Source organism: Haliotis rubra, unplaced genomic scaffold (genome assembly GCF_003918875.1).
Source record: "Haliotis rubra isolate DU_JTF1 unplaced genomic scaffold, ASM391887v1 Scf144, whole genome shotgun sequence".
Lineage (NCBI taxonomy): Eukaryota > Metazoa > Mollusca > Gastropoda > Lepetellida > Haliotidae > Haliotis > Haliotis rubra.
The window spans coordinates 361,587-379,234 of NW_025765381.1; the positions used below are offsets into that span (position 1 = coordinate 361,587).

Genomic DNA, 17,648 nt, shown 5'->3' on the forward strand with positions numbered 1-17,648 from the left:
TGGTACAGTAAATTCGTGGCGTTGCATGGAACAGTACATTCGTGGCGTGGTATGGTACAGTACATTCGTGGCGTGGTATGGTACAGTACATTTGTGGTGTTGTATGGTACAAGACATTTGTGGCGTGGTATGGTACAGAGCATCCGTGGCGTGGTATGGTAAAGAGCATCCTTGGCGTGGGATGGTAAAGAGCATCCTTGGCGTGGGATGGTACAGTACATTCGTGGCGTGGTATGGTACAGTACATTTGTGGTGTGGTATGGTACAGTACATTTGTGGCGTTGCATGGTACAGTACATTCGTGGCGTGGTATGGTACAGTACATTCGTGGCGTGGTAGGGTACAGTACATTTGTGGTGTTGTATGGTACAGTACATTTGTGGCGTGGTATGGTACAGAGCATCCTTGGCGGGGTATGGTACAGAGCATCCGTGGCGTGGTATGGTACAGAGCATCCTTGGCGTGGGATGGTACAGTACGTTGAAGGCGTGGTATGGTACAGTACATTCGTGGCGTGGTATGGTACAGTACATTTGTGGTGTGGTATGGTACAGTACATTCGTGGTGTGGTATGGTACAGAGCATCCGTTGCGTGGTATGGTACAGTGTATACCTGACGTGTTATGTTACAGAGCATTCGTGGGGTAGTATGGCACAGTGCATTCGTGGCGTGGTATGGAACAGTGCGTACGCTATAAGTTGTTCACTGGTCTCGAGGGGGACATGGGCTGAAGGTCGAGGGGAACATAAAGAAACATCGAGGGTACATCAACCCATGGGCCCCGAGGCACCATCGAACAATATATTTATGTTACCGAATACTAGTACCTGAATGGTAACTTTGAACTGGTTGAAGCACGGGTATCGGTTCATAGTATGGAGTTCCAGACGACAAGACGACAAGAAAAACATATATATCTTTATCTCCCTTCCATCGCTTTGCATTCGGAAAACATCGGTAATTTCCGTACATCATACGTGATCCAATGTTATTCGAGATAGAGAATGACTACTACGAAGTACCAAATCAGTTCGGCATTCCCAGCATGGTACATAGAAAATGTTACTCGCTTGTAAGCGGGGTACATTGAAAATAATAGAAGAGCGCTCAGCCAATCAGAAAATGACATTTATGTGTGAGGCAAGATAATAAAACTTGATTAGGCATTAAGGTGCACCCTCCACAACCAACAGTATCACGACGGGGTCATTGTTGTATTTCACACATATTAGCCATCTGTATTGTAGCTTGTTCGGTACCGCCTATGCCCTCTCTCGCAGTAATGCAACGTTGTTCACACCCGCGAACATAGCTTTAGGCAACCTGCGCTTTTGCTATACCAACATGGAGCCAAGCTCTTGAACATTCCGGGGTTGACGTCTCAAGACACGAAGACGTCTTTTAGCAATATTTCAGCAATATCATGGCGGGGGACACCAGGAATGGGCTTCGTTAAAGACAATACACGACATTGCAATGACAACAATAAATCACACAACACTTTTCCAGAGAACGGAGTGGATAAATGCTCACATTACAATCCGTGTATTTTCTGACGATCTGACCTTTTCATTCCAGGCGGTAAGATGACTTGACTGCTGCTGCTGATGTACGTGCGAAACATCATCCCCTTACTAGACTACGCAGACTGTGACATTCCTACTATCAAGTGGTAGCAATTACTTCCTGTGATATGTATCTCTGTAATGACACTTAGGATACTTAACTCCTCAACTGCATTTTAACCCGATCCCGTCGTGTAGGTCATAGGGCGAAGGATAAACAGCCTACAGCCAAAACGTCCAATTTAACAGTCACTTACAACAGACAGCACTGGTGTATGGTCCTGTGCATAGAGCTCAGGTCACAAATCAGTTGAAGTTAAACAATGTTGAGCGCGGAGAGTCCTTGGATGGGTGTTTGGCAACTTGACTCCTGAGAGTTTCTAGGACGTCAGTCCTGACCCTTAGGCAAGTGAGATTGTTCAAAATTTCCTCTGTTCACCCACCAGAAAATGGGTTTCCGGTGACTATCAACCTTCTAGTGCCTCCTCAGCTTGGGTTATCCGGGGTAATAATATGTCAGACTGTGATTTCAGCTTGTTAGCGCTGTGAGCATTCATGTAGTGAATGGAGTTTAGCGCATTATAAATGCACTTTTATTATTATTACTGTATTGGGGGCTATACTATACTAGTAGCATCTAAAGAATATATTTGTGTGGGAGGTCTGAAAAGCCAGAGGGTTGCATATTTATTCACACAATAATATTATATAAGCGGTGCCACTATCGATGCATATCGATAATTCCCAACCCCATTGAAAGACATCGGTGACGGGTTAAAATCTAACCCCATAAAATAGATCACTCTTATAGGCGATCGATAACATAATAAATGAAATACGATGAATCATGTGTACACTCAGGATACAGGATCCTCTCGCGAACACATGGAGTCATTATCATTTGACACTCATATGATCATATGCACATGCTCCTGATATGGTCGAATTTGTTCAGTCTACTCTAATTTTGCCATAGAGGTGTTAATAGTATAGGACGTTTTTATTTACACGAACCAAGTAGATATACACATCTGACAACGATATCACTTGCGTAGTAGCATTCAATAAAAAGAGTCAACGATTATATGGCAATCGTCATGAAATCGAAACATGAAGGCAACTCCTATTTACAACAAAATATTCATTCACTAACATCATTAAAAATATTCAGTGAACTTGGAGGTGATTTTGCGTTTGAACTTATCCGAAACACAATACCTGTCCTATTTTGATAACGGATCTTGAACTCAACTCCATCGTAACAGCTAAAACATGCTGCCCAAACTTTTTGAAGACCAATTCAATTATGTTAGACTGAAAACGCCAAATATGACAATGAACGTACTCTGTGAGGACTGACGAATGTTGGATAGACACTACCGATGAAGCTATCGACATAAGTCATCAAGCATTGATTGGGCATCAAGAGAAATGCTTCGGGTTGTGTCAACCAACATTTCTGAAAATCACTTCATCCTTTGCAGGATGGTTAGGATATTCGGAACATATACCATCCATCTTATTGCCATAAATACAAGGCTGAACCACTGGATTCAACTGCTGTGTTACAGTTATGAAAATGAAAGACATTGGCAGTCTTTCTAATCAAAGAAATGCTAAACGTCAAATTATTGACTCAGCTGGCCTCCCAAGGAGGTCGACGCATATTCTTGATATTTGACCAAACCCGAAACAGTCCACTAACTAAACAACGACACGTTCTTGAGTTTGAAATTCATGAAAAAGGAGGCATTGGTGTTTTACATGTAAGAAAGATCCTCGGATAATTACCAGTTTCACAGAATGCCCCACATTATTTCAAACGATTTCAAGTTCCTGTGCAACACCAGTTGACCTACAGTGGTCAGGTCAAGGACCCTGTTGCAGAACGTGGTCAAGGCGGCTCAAGCTGTAAATCACGCTGATCACGCTGGTGGGACCTTGGTTAGAATTGGTCTTTAGCAACCCATGCTTGTCGTAAGAGGCTCGCTGACTGGGTTGCCACAAGTGCGTAGACCAATGTTAATGCTGTTGATCCCCCGATTGTCTGGCCCACATGGGTACAATAAGTGAAGCCCATTTCTGGTGTCCCCCGCCGTGATATTGCTGGAATATTGATAAAAGCGGCGTAAAACCAAACTCAGTCAGTCAGTCAGCCGATTGTCTGGTCCAGACTCGATTATTTACCGGCCGCCGCCACATAGCTGGAACATTGCTGAGTAATTGGAATATTGCTGCGTTAAGCCAGAAACCAACCAATCCAATCTCTTGGTCATGTAATCACAGGTGACGTCTCTGCTGTTAACAATAAGCCCCTCCGTTATGAAGTCAGATATGGACCAAACTACCATGAGTACAATCCTGCCTTTTGGGGTCACAACTTCAAATCGTTATTGATGTTGTCGAAGCATATGGTCAGTCTGTCCATGGTCAGTGCGTGATGTCACCAATAAAATCCACAGAGGAAACAGAATTAATACATTCTGTCCAGCCAGCTGTCCTGCATACTTTGGCTTCCCAGCTTGAAAAGTTTGTCGTTCTTCTTACAGACGAGGACTCAACTTTTGGGCTCAACTATATAATCCGCCAAGATTTCCTCATTTGTACTGATTTTAAAACTCCATAAAAACCGTACAAAGAGAGACGTTTTGCTGGGCCCGGCAAATGTATCAGCAAATCCCTGTTTCACAGATTAACCATAATTCTTAAAACAATCAGCAAGAGACTTTCTTCAGATTCACAGAAAGTGGTTGAGGCACGTGGAATTTATGCCAAAAACTCAAAGGATCTGTTTGAGTATTAGCACTATGATAAAGGGCCCAAGCGCAATTCTGTCAATACACTTGATTGTTCAGCGTTGTAGATCACTATCCTGCAAGGAAAACTTAAGGAAACACTTCATTCCTTGATCCATGAGGCTTTTGTTACAAAACGTGAGACCATAGTTACACACTGTCTTCAAACGTTTAGGGTGAATAGTTAAAAATGAAACAAAATGTCATGTGAAGATAATACGAAAACAATATGTAAAATGCCTAACTACCTCACTGAAAGCATTTATGTAAATTCTGGGGCTAAAACATATAGGAAAGACGTAGCCCTCTCCATGGGTACTAATTGTGCTCCTCTGTTTTCTGATCTCTTCCCTTTTGCATGTGAATGGGAAATTCTGTTCGGATTGGAAAAAAGCTAAACACAGAAAATTTCGCCAAGATTCTTAAGAAAAAAAGAAATATCCAGCTTATTTATATCAGCCTGCAGTCACCAATGAAAATGAATTAACTGAATGCAGCCTAAAAAAAATCATATACTTGACCAAAAAAAGAAACTGCACGGCCCCAAATATGGACGTCAGGCAGTTACGCGACCCCGTACTGGTTGACGTTGCGGACGTAAAACGATTGTGCAAATGACGTTGACGAATTTGATTGTCCTCTGCATGTGACGTCACACATGGCCATCCTGACCTTGGGCGATCATATGTCGTTTTCGTTTGATGCTTGTCAGTTGTCCGTCTACTGCATCTCATCACACGCACAACGGCCACAGTAGACTGGCCTGCCTGGAGCATACCAATTGTACGTTCATCTTCAACATGTGTCCGGCAGGGCATGAGAATTGTTAATCTCTCAAGGCTTGCTAATTGTTACGAGAGTGTGTTTTTTGTAATTTGTAATAACATTGGTTAGGTGATAATAATTATGAGTCACGATGTTTAAAGTTTTGAGTGTTGGTTGTGGGTCACACTTCGAGTCATATACCCTGGTTTCTCCATCATTCGACGACGGAACGAGGTATTGCCCGCTGCCTTCTCGCCTCAGTTGTTGTTGTACGTCTGCTGCGCCCTACAACCCCTGCGACCCCTGATGTGCTTGGAACAGCTGTTTTTCTTGGTTTCTTGTTCTTCTGTTCATCGAGATGGTCAATGAGTTTCTTGGTGATGTCATTTTTCAGTGATGGGCTTTCCTCCGACAATTTTCTGACCGTTTTTCGAACTTTGGCTGTCTGGACATTTTCTAATACTTCGTCCCCTCTCTTACCAAGAAACTCACGGTCCTGAGCCATATCAGCTGTGACCTCGATGACCTATGAGACTTGAAGGTCAAGGAAGGAGCAACAGCTTCATCTGATACAACACTGGCGTTAAATGGGAAAATGCCAGATCGTCTGAAGGATGCTTTGATGTTTTGCGGCGTCAGAGTTGAAGCAAGGACTTAACAGGCGATCTTGCAGACATCATATCGGGTAATAGCTTTTCCGCCCGACTCTCGCAGGTGCCTGTGACATGCAGATGTCCATCCAGCTTCGACGGGTCCATAGCAGCCAATGTCGAGTGGTTGCAGCAGATGACTGGTATGGGGCGGCAGAACAAACAGAACAATGTTATGTTCTTTTGCCCACTGAATTAGACCAATAGAGACGTGGCTTTTGTGTCCGTCATACAAGACGAGAAGTAGAGATTCAGCCGAGCTTGTGGCAGCATATTTCACAAAATGAGACTTCATGTAGATATTGAAGATGTCTGTATTTGACCAGCCAGTCTCAGATACAGTTCCGTCAGCACCAGGGGATGCACCTTCCATCAAGTCATCACGCATGCGTTGACCAGGGAAGACGAAATACGGTGGAATTGCATTTCCAGAAGCATTTCCAGCGCCTATAACAGTTACAGTTTTGGATTTTCCAGTTGTAACAGCCTGCGGTTTACACCTGGTTGACGAAACAAGTTTCGGTGGCGTAATGTCAGTTTGTAAACCCTTTTCATCGATGTTGTAAATCTGATGAGGACGATGTTGGAAACTATATTTATTCATGATCTTTTCCAGCTCGTTGAAATAATTGTCTACAGATGAGCGAGTAGCACTTCTTGCTCTTGCGTATTCCAATTTTCTAGGTTTCAGGTTTTCGATCTCAGGCCAACGTGACAGGAAGTTGTACAGCCATCGCAAACTGAGGCGCGTGGTCCTATCCCCGTGACCTAAATATTGAGCATAATCGGTGGCCAAGTTGATTGTTTCTTGCCTCGTGTAGCCGTAGCCGATCTCACTCATAACTTTGATATGGTCGACAAGAAGTGATTCTTCCTCTTGTGTGAACATCGTAGACTTGCCGGATTTAATTGTGTCAATATGGACCTCCCTCTCACTCTATCTTTTAACGTGGTAATTGGAACCCCCCATCGTGTTGCTGCTTGTTGGACAGCGACATCTTCTTCAACTACCATGATGTATGCGTTATGCAAATCTTCCTGGGAGTACCCAACTCTATAGGAACCTCTAGCCGATGATGGTGGCTGCAAACAATATATACCACCACTGTTTACCCTATTTAATTCATTAATAATGGTATTTATGTATTATCAAGTTAACCATCGCTCATTTTACACATTCGTCTTAAAGAAATTGATCGTAAGAAGTGGCCCTTCCAACCTTCCATAGTTTTTTTAGCGCCGACCATGTGACGTCATTAAAAAGTGTGTATTTACGGAAGGCATTAGTTGGGCTAGCTGACGATTGACTTTTGAGTGAATTGAAGCAATTCAAAGCAGAGAAATCCGACATTAGAAGTGAGATCTTTTTTGAAATAACTAATCTCAGTGTTATAGGGAGTATTGTGTGTACTTTTATGTTTAACCTACCTTTCGTATTTCCATTTGTGCCAGATTTTGTTTTACGAGTAGCGGAGGTTGTGTTGTTGTTGACAGCGCCTTGTGGCCTCTGACCTCGCACGTGTTCTCGTAAAATCGCACGATAATAACGGTCGTCGAATAATGGAGAACGTCGAAAAATGGTAACTTGAGGATATGTTCAGTGGCAACAGTATTTTAGCGGCACGCCTTTATGATAGCGCTCCAGAGTTACCTCCCTTGATCGGATGTTTATGTGTTGACATCGTCGTGTCGTATGTTCAACATGTTTCGAGAAAGATCTAAGTGTTTAATGATACAGCCATGCTTTGCTGGAAAGTTCGAGAATCTGTGTCAGTGTCAGGCTGGCTGTTGTGTGGTGCGACGCAAGGACTGACACACGGACTAACATACGGAATTACATGGATCTTTCACTGAAAAGTAGCCCATCGTTGTTTGCCTTTGTCCTTCGTCACATCGCCATCGTCTGACCCTGACACTTTGTGCCTGACTGCTCTAATTTGTAAACAAGCTCTATTTAGAATATCTGATCTCACTGTGGTTATACTACTCTGGTGAGTTAATATTTTACATGTGACCCATTACTTTAGATTTGTGATTCAATTGCATTGTACTAGAAATCTGGGCCTTGATTTTCGAAGCTCTCTTAGCGCTAAGATAGTCGTAAGTGCCATACATTAACATTAACTTACGACTATCTTAGCGCTAAGAGAGCTTCGAAAATCTAGGCCCTGTATTGTGATTCATTGTAGCTTGCTGATAGTTTGCTCAATATATTATTGAATATTTTAGACTTGTCTGTGTTATATTTTGCTGGTTCAAAGGGGATTCTTAAACCTTTTGTCACGGCAATTATTTAACCGTAACATAATCACCAGCAATGTCTGCACACATGTTGTTGGTGAGGCACAAATTGTGGTCACGTGACACCACAAAGTCGCATTTTCACAAAAGAGCGTGCTTCGTGCACCTCGCATGGTTCACCATAGCTGAATCAGCGGATGCGCCAGGTTAGACCTGGTATGGTATTCGCCCATATTAAAGGCACAATGTCACACATTTTCGACAATATTTGGGCCTATAGTATTATATTGGGGCATATGCACTCACTTTATCTTCCTATTGATCAAATTGATGAAGCTTCCAAACAGAGAACTCTTGCCATATATGGAATGTAGACAATTGCTCCGTACATCGAAAACTGTCGCAAGCGGTGTTGTGGGTCTTTGCCGAACTGATTTCCACAACAAGTTGTGCGTAGGATATTCGTAAAGAGCGCCCCAATGGAAATAACTCTATGAGGTTCGCTTGAAATAATGTTCGGCCGGTAGAGGGCGCGGGAGTCGATTTAATGCAACGTTGCGTTAATTCATTCGAACTTTTTCTTTCAATATTGTAATCTAAACACGTTATAGTTTTGGGAATATATTATATGATAGCTTCCCTAAGTTAGATAGTTAGTATTATTGAGAAAAGTGCTTTATTTACATTTAGGGAAGTGTGGTGCGATATAGTGCCTTTACTTACCCTGTACTACTCATTTTCAATATAATTAATTTCTTCAAATAAGAAAATTCCTCTGAGTGAGCGAGTTTAGTTTTACGCCGCTTTAGCAATATTCCAGCAATATCGAGGCGGGGGACACCAGAATCAGATTGTACCCATGTAGGGAATCGAACCCGGGTCTTCGGCGTGACGAGCTGAGGTGAGGTGAAATTGGGTTTAACGCCGTGCTTGAGAATATTTCGCTCATATGACAACGTGCATGCGTGTGTATGTGGATGTGCGGCTGCTTGTACTAGCCAAGACCTAAGCTGGTTTTATAGTGCTAGCCCACTGAGATACCATGCCGCAGTGAAGCATGAATACCCAACTCAGATTCCGAGCCGACCAGTCCTTTTTGTACCCATCAATGCCGAGCGCCAGGCAGGGACCAACAAGTACCATATTTTAACGTCTTTTGGTATGACGCGGTCGGGGATCGAACCCGCGACCTTCCGCTCTCCGGGCGGACGCTCAAACCACTACACCAAGGGGGCGGTCTCGGCGTGACGAGCGAACACTTTAACCACTAGGCTACCCCACCGCCCCCGCTCAGTATAGAACATATCATACTTGTCTTTCAGTGGCATTTAGAAGTTGTACATTGATGTCCAAGATATTTTTATGGATTAAACTTCTTTGTTAATTTCTCTCACGACGTTTCGAGACCATTCCAGGTCCCTTCACCAAGATATTTTTATGGATTAAACTTCTTTGTTAATTTCTCTCACGACGTTTCGAGACCATTCCAGGTCCCTTCATCACCTGATGAAGGGACCTGGAATGGTCTCGAAACGTCGTGAGAGAAATTAACAAAGAAGTTTCATCCATAAAAATATCTTGGACATATCATACTTGCATTGTTATCGTGCGACAATTCACTTATATTGGCGCAGCAAACCCACTGCACCAAAGTCATTGTCCAGTTGAAGGCACGTTTCTGGATATCAACATTAAAGGAGTCGTTCAGAAACGTGCTCACATGATGCTGTGAATATTTGGCAAATAACCATTCCTATGATGAATGTTTCCGATATGTATGAGTGAGTGAGTTGGTTTTACGCCGCTTTTAGAAATATTCCAGCAATATCACCGGCAGTGGGCTTCACACATAGTACCCATGTGGGGAATCGAATCCGGGTCTTCGGCCTGACAAGCGAGCGCTTTAGGATTAATCGCTTGGTTACCCCACCGCTCACAAATATGGATGATATAATTGTATGCATGGTTCACACACGTGAAAACTATAGCTACAACATTCGCATTGTTTCCTGCTGATTATAGAGGCATCAGAGTAACAATCAACGCTTGTTAGCTGGTGTGATTATATTTCACCTTTACCTCTAACGCAAGCTCTATGAAACGTGTCAGAATGCGAGTGACATTGGGTGACATTTATTCCGCAATTGCTCAGCATTCTACTTTCATGAATATGTAACGCTATGATTAAATATAAATTACCACACAAGTACCGTTACAGCTAATGAACCTAACGGTTCTCGAAATCGAAATAACTAATAATTTAAGCTTTTCACTTCATGTTCTCTTGGTCATATCAATATGTCACAGACATTGTTATCAAATTGAAATCAGCAAATATCTTGTTCTGCGAACGGTAATATCTAATGGAATTCACGTGAATCGAATTCGACTTGTTTTAACAACGTGAACATACCGGTCCTACAAACAATCAGTGTAGTATAGTTTGTTTAACAGGAAATAATATAGAAACAAATATAAAACGTCACTTCAAAGGAATACCCAGTCTGACTATTCTCAAAGACCTATTCTAGTTGATGTAAATGTATGTGAAAATTATATGAATGGAGCACTGAAAATCAATGATGACACCAGGTGTTCGCGAAAAGGGTAAACACATTCGGCCCTACAGGTGACACCCATTACCCAATGAACTGAAGCATGTGTACCTACATCATATAATTATGCTTCTTGGTACGATGCATAACAAAACACATACAATATTTGGAATGGCGCTCATCGTAATCAAGATGATACTTTTAATAAGAAACTTATGATTGTATAAAAATACGAACCTATCACAGAAATCGAAATTTTATCCAGATATGCATTTACAAGGGCATGGACAACATAAATCATTTAATTTCAGCCATCAAGTTCATAAATCATAAACCAGTAAACTACATGGAACTTACCTTTTGCGACAAAGAAACTGAAACATATTGTCAGAACCACCACGTTCACATAGGTGGTGATTTGAGACTTCATTGTAGTATATTCAGAATGGTTCCGGCAGGGAAGGGGTATATGTACAGCCAAGACTGTTGCTAATGAAAACACGTTAAATTTGGAGAGAGGACTTTATAAGACTTGCGTGGCTGTCTGTGACCAATCAACGGAGTCGTGGGTGCACGCGGCAGATGGTCACATGACCCTTGTGTCGTCAGTCCGGGCGCTTTATGACTTGAGCGTAGAATCGAAGCAATTGTTGACAAGTGGTAATGGCACAACAATGGCACACCCCCGTTTCTCGTCACGCCATGTTTGTTGGTAAACGGTAATTGGTCAGCGGTCTTCCCAAAGCCTGGGCAGATGATCTTCTTGTGAGTGGTCTCTACTAGTTCCTGCTCAAGCAGAATGTTTCGTGACATGAGATTATGCTTCACGATAATAGCATTGCAAAATGGCAAATCGTTGTCGCTTATCCAAGACACCATCTATTATATGGTCTCTGCTTAACCGCACTTTGATATCTGAAACTATGAACAAATAGTTTTATTCGAGAACTAGTATCCATTTTTTATCTGAACCTTTCAGAAAAGTTCTATATGATAAGAAACAGGCTTAAACATGTTGCGTAAACAAGTGAGATTCGTCAGGTTTTTCTGTTGCTCTTCCTGTTTTAGTTGAAATACAGAGCCGCATGTCGGAATAAACGAGATTTGATATGGTTTCAGTGTTTGTTAAGCCTCAAGGTTTAGGGATCTGTTTACCACGCTGGACAAACAGCGTTTGAAATAGATTGTGTTGTCCAGTTTTTATATCATACATATCCGACATTCTACCAGAAATACACTTTTTAAGTTTCTCAAATTTCCATTGACTAAATATTGTGTTGACGTTCCAAAACCCACTTTTCTCAACACTTGTTTTCCACAAATATTGTGCAGTTGATAATCTAATCAGGTTTCTCGTAGGATAGTTCACAAATAAAGAAGTTACTGTTCTTTTCATCAGAAAATGGATAACTCTTGCAAGCGCTACAGATAAACACGATGTTTTCCGACGTCTACTGTTTATCAAAACAGGATCCCGATGTTCGTCATCATTTACGGTAAATTACGCTTCAAAGTTCATCTGGTACATAATGGCTCTTGTGACCGATTTGTGACGTCCGGGCCATGAGGTAAGGCTGTAGTGGGCCACCAGTGCACATCCTGTCGTGCCCCGTCCTCTGGCCAGTGACCAGTCCTAGCTGATACGGTTCCTAACCGCTCCTAGTTTTAGATGCTGTGCATCATCGCCGTATCAACTGGGCACTGTGAACACATCGTCGCAGCACAGCTATCAGTTGTATGCGTTGTATAAAACGTGGGCCAGGGTCGAGGAAACCACTCTGTCAGTTGTATGCGTTGTATAAAACGTAAGCCAGGGTCGAGGAAACCACTGGGTCAATTGTATGCATTATAAAAAACGTGGGCCGGGGTCGGGTAGAGAAACCACTCTGTCAGTTGTATGCGTTGTATAAAACGTAAGCCAGGGTCGAGGTATGCATTGTAACCAGAAACTCTGTCAGTTGTATGCATTGTATAAAACGTGGGCCGGGTCGAGGAAACCCCTCTGTCAGTTGTATGCGTTGTGTAAAACGTGGGCCAGGGTCGAGGAAGCCACTCTGTCAGTTGTATGCGTTGTATAAAACGTGGGCCAGGGTCGAGGAAACCACTCTGTCAGTTGTATGCGTTGTATAAAACGTGGGCCAGGGTCGAGGAAACCACTCTGTCAGTTGTATGCGTTGTGTAAAACGTGGGCCAGGGTCGAGGAAACCACTCTGTCAGTTGTATGCGTTGTATAAAACGTGGGCCAGGGTCGAGGAAACCATCAGTTGTATGCGTTGTATAAAACGTGGGCCGGGGTCGAGAAACCCCTCTGTCAGTTGTATGCGTTGTATAAAACGTGGGCCAGGGTCGAGGAAACCACTCTGTCAGTTGTATGCGTTGTATAAAACGTGGGCCAGGGGTCGTATAAAACGTGGGCCGGGGTCGAGGAAACCACAATGTCAGTTGTATGCGTTGTATAAAACGTGGGCCAGGGTCGAGGAAACCCCTCTGTCAGTTGTATGCGTTGTATAAAACGTGGGCCGGGGTCGAGGAAACCACTCTGTCAGTTGTATGCGTTGTATAAAACGTGGGCCAGGGTCGAGGAAACCCCTCTGTCAGTTGTATGCGTTGTATAAAACGTGGGCCAGGGTCGAGGAAACCACTCTGTCAGTTGTATGCATTGTATAAAACGTGGGCCAGGGTCGAGGAAACCACTCTGTCAGTTGTATGCGTTGTATAAAACGTGGGCCGGGGTCGAGGAAACCACTCTGTCAGTTGTATGCGTTGTATAAAACGTTCGAGGAAACCACTCTATGCGTTGTATAAAACGTGGGCCAGGGTCGAGGAAACCACTCTGTCAGTTGTATGCGTTGTATAAAACGTGGGCCAGGGTCGAGGAAACCACTCTGTCAGTTGTATGCGTTGTATAAAACGTGGGCCAGGGTCGAGGAAACCAATCTGTCAGTTGTATGCGTTGTATAAAACGTGGGCCAGGGTCGAGGAAACCACTCTGTCAGTTGTATGCGTTGTATAAAACGTGGGCCAGGGTCGAGGAAACCACCTGTCAATTGTATGTTGTATAAAACGTAAGCCAGGGTCGAGAAATCCACAATGTCAGTTGTATGCGTTGTATAAAACGTGGGCCAGTATGTGGGAAAACCAATTGTCAGTTGTATGCGTTGTATAAAAACCACGTAAGCCAGGGTCGAGGAAACCACTCTGTCAGTTGTATGCGTTGTATAAAACGTGGGCCAGGGTGGAGGAAACCACTCTGTCAGTTGTATGCGTTGTATAAAACGTGGGCCAGGGTTGAGGAAACCACTCTGTCAGTTGTATGCGTTGTATAAAACGTGGGCCAGGGTCGAGGAAACCACTCTGTCAGTTGTATGCGTTGTATAAAACGTGGGCCAGGGTTGAGGAAACCACTCTGGCAGTTTGCGCAAAAATGTATATAAAGTATTATTTTTTCTTCAAGCTATTCTTAGTTTTTTCCCCGTGTATTGAAATCCTCAAACTTAGGGAAAGCATGGACGCAACATTTGTAGTTTGTCCCAGTGTCTTCACTCCAAAGTGGGGCATTGGCGTAGCCAAGTGATTAAAGCGTTCGCTCGTCACGCTGAAGACTCGGGTTCGATACCCCACATGGGTACAATGTGTGAATAGAAGTGACAAAACCCTTTCCACATTCACAAGAAATCTCTGCCAAAAGCACAGTCGATTGTACAATTGTGACGATATCACGAGCAGGTATTTGTTTCAGCAGTATTACAGCTGTATGATGTTGTTTGTAAACAAATCGGGTCTGAACCAGACAATACAGTGATTGTCACCATGCAATACGATGACAGAGCATGTGTTAATGAATCACTATGAAATAGTAATGATACCAAAGGTATGTGAGACGGTCTCACTTGTCTCCTCAATTTCAAGTTCAGGTGGGTAAATCAGTGGAAGGCAATTGGCAATTTGATGGTTATTGAACGATATTAAATCATCGATTTATCGGAAGCTTAAGTTAAACTTCTTGGCCAAATTACCTTGTTTTGATTTTGCCAACCCAAGCAGAAGTTCTGATTCATATGAATAAAGAAACAGATCCTCACAATTGGTGCCCATGGGGAGGCCTACTCCTTGGGTCCCCCGCCGTAATGTTGCTGGAATATTGCTAAAAGCGGCGTAAAACTAAACTCACTCACTCCAAAGAGTTAAGTTTAATCATGTCATGGATAAATGCACTGTGCTACTCGGAGCTCGTTCATCTGTGCACTTGCGTACAAAATGATTTCAAAGAGATATCACACTCACTCTCACACACACACACACACGCACACACGCACGCACGCACGCACGCACACACGCACACGCACACACGCACACACAGAGAGACGGATATATACATATATATTAGATAGATAGATAGATAGATCTAGTGTTTTCTGCAGGTCTATCAGGTGTATAAGTAATAAATTTTATTTTTATATCTGCACAAGATCTTTCGCCGACTAAGTGTCGTCATAGGCGACGCATATATATATAGTTCAGCTAATTAGTTGCCTTGTTAAATATTTGAAAGGAGAGTCTGTTCCTTATAACGTTGTTATTTGTTTGATATTGGCGGTATCTTTCCCAGACTCAAATATCTGCTTGCTGTTAAGGTAAAGGAACTGTTGTGTACTGTACTAAATACAAATAAACAGAGCCTACGGAGAACTGTTTCTATGATCGACTGCCCACATTAACCAACTACTTTTAAAATTTAGTTCAACTTAATTTGGCACTCGACACTCGACAAACTAAACAAACCCAACTGTTTGTAGTGACAATGACTGTCGACGAGACTGATCGAAACACTGTCAAATTCTAGATTCGTCATATGCATAAGATATATGAACTCTTCACTGTTTTATTGTCTGTGAAACATTCAGATATAACTCTTTGGAAGAACATTAAGCGTTTAACTCAGTGGAGGATGGTTAAAATACCCGAGTTTGACTGGTCACCTTACATAGTGGATGGGATGGTAATTGCAGTTATGTATCTGTTTAACAATAATTGATACATCAAGTCTAAAGAACCTATAAAAACTACAGCAAACGAAAGATCACAAGAAATCTCTACTGAAGGCAGTGTCTTAAACTGTAACATGTACATATTAACCACGATAAATTTGTGATGATGATGTGTGTTTACAAAAAAGTGCAGGTTTTGTGAGCCACCGGTTTCACTCATCACGAACACAAAAGGCAAGTCAATTGCATCAGTGTTTACACCGGTTGTGTATCCACACCGGTATAAAAGACAACCGACACAAAGAACCATCGAATTGAAGACAGTCTAGGCCAAACGCTTACCTCTGCACTTGTAGGGATTCATGAACGTAAATGTTGTGATAGAACCGATGCACTCTTGAGAACAGACAAGAAAACGACCCCGGTCTTCCGTAGTTACCAATATGCCATGGCACCAGGGGAGTATGAAGGGCCATCTTTAAGTCAGTGAGGTCCTTATAAAAGTCTTTTTTGCCACACATGACCCAAATCATTCCTCGAGAAAAACTGCATGTGACACGATACAGACAGCACTCTGCCAACAGTGACACATATATGAAAGGAAGGACTTAGTTCAAGCTACCATGTCCTTTATCAATCAATCATTTATCACTCAATAAACGCGCCAATACGTTAAAGGAAGTGTTTTATCGTGTATTCTTCCTTTTTATCAATCTCTAAACTGAAATCATTAAATCTTAAACTTAATTCAATTTAATATTAAATCAATATAACTGTGAAGAAAAATACTTAGGCATGTTGCGTCAACAGTTTATGATCTTTTTAGTGTTGGTTCCAAAATATTGATATTTGCTTGGAAGCAGAGACGGGCAGTCTGTTGTTCACGATCTTGATTAAGGTTCATCAGAAAGCTGTCAAGTCGAATATAGGTCTTACTTAACCCTCTGTGTCAGGCTTAGTCAACCTTACTTCGGTCTTGAACCGCTAAGTCCAAGCTCTTTAGAGCCTCCTGTCCCATGTCGGCTATTGTCACCACTAGCTCCTTGCAGGGGGATTTCGCTAGCAAATAGCCATATACATTGACCCAGTGACCTGATACCACAGTCAAGCTGTCCATCAGGCCACACAAGACATCAAACTAACAGTATACTGAGTATATAGATGAAACTTCACTAAGAGCGCAGCGTTGGTGTGCAGCATTACTACAATTAACCTCACCCCTCAGAACATCGCTGGTCCAAATGTTCGAGCTCAAGACCTCACAAACATCAATTCATACCCTGCATTTACAAACCTTCCCAATATGATAAGTCCATATTTGTACTGAAGCTTCCCAAAACCAGACATTTCTACCCCGATGCACACAATGCCTCAAACATACTTTTCGGCCATGCCTCACATCTTCATACTGACTTTGAGAGATTTGTAAAGATCACTGTTTAGTCGCTTTTTGATCATACGTATTTTGGACATCCCCAGTCTGCAAAGTTAACGTTAGACGTTATCACCGTACAAATGGGGTGCGGATCATCGGGGTGAAACCCGTTTTATGACTGTTGATCTACGTGACGCTCTTCAAACCAACAACTGAAAGTTAACGTCTTGAAGATCGCGTTAATGATGACAGCATACTTAGTGAGTGAGTGAGTGAGTGAGTGAGTGAGTGAGAGTTCATGGTCATCTTGATAATAACCCAAATGGATTCTAGGCCACATGGATTCTTCGCTGGGAAAGTGCAAAACTAGGACTCGAACGCATGACCATAAGTTTTGGGTATACAGCGGCACCTGAGGTGAACCTTACAACCTTTTGACATACAAAAAGTACCAGTCCACTTGCTATCACTAAAACAATATCAAGTTGGTGTCTTAAAAGACAAAAACACTTTTTATTTCCGTTTGTCATGTTGAACATGGAAATAAAGCGAATATGATTGCGAGGTTTATTATGATTAATTTCTATGTACTTGTTTTGCGACAAAGGTAACTAAAGATGTCAACACAACCTTGACTTAACCATTTCCAGTAATTTCCTGTATAGGAGCCCAGTGCAGTATAATGCCATCATTCCCAAAATAGCATTGTGGTC

The 17,648-nt window shown here is 42.5% G+C and overlaps 2 protein-coding genes across 2 annotated transcripts in view; both read right to left on the reverse strand.

The window, feature by feature from the left end:
* Positions 1-11,268, reverse strand: part of LOC124269324 — a 30,826-nt gene extending 19,558 nt beyond the window's left edge. Inside the window, exon 1 of the mRNA XM_046704334.1 lies at positions 10,930-11,268. Within this exon, the coding sequence (XP_046560290.1) occupies positions 10,930-11,002 (73 nt within the window). The 5' untranslated portion in view covers positions 11,003-11,268. The remainder of the gene's footprint in view (positions 1-10,929) is intronic.
* LOC124269323 (MFS-type transporter clz9-like) lies at positions 5,726-7,157 on the reverse strand. The gene has a single exon (XM_046704333.1). It carries the CDS (start codon positions 6,663-6,665, stop codon positions 5,781-5,783), a length of 885 nt encoding a protein of 294 aa, XP_046560289.1. The 5' UTR covers positions 6,666-7,157; the 3' UTR covers positions 5,726-5,780.
* Positions 11,269-17,648: the final 6,380 nt, after the last annotated feature.

What these genes read in the sequence shown, in the direction of transcription:
- LOC124269323 (XM_046704333.1), bottom strand. Translation starts at nt 6,665, where the DNA reads ATGTTCACACAAGAGGAAGAATCACTTCTTGTCGACCATATCAAAGTT.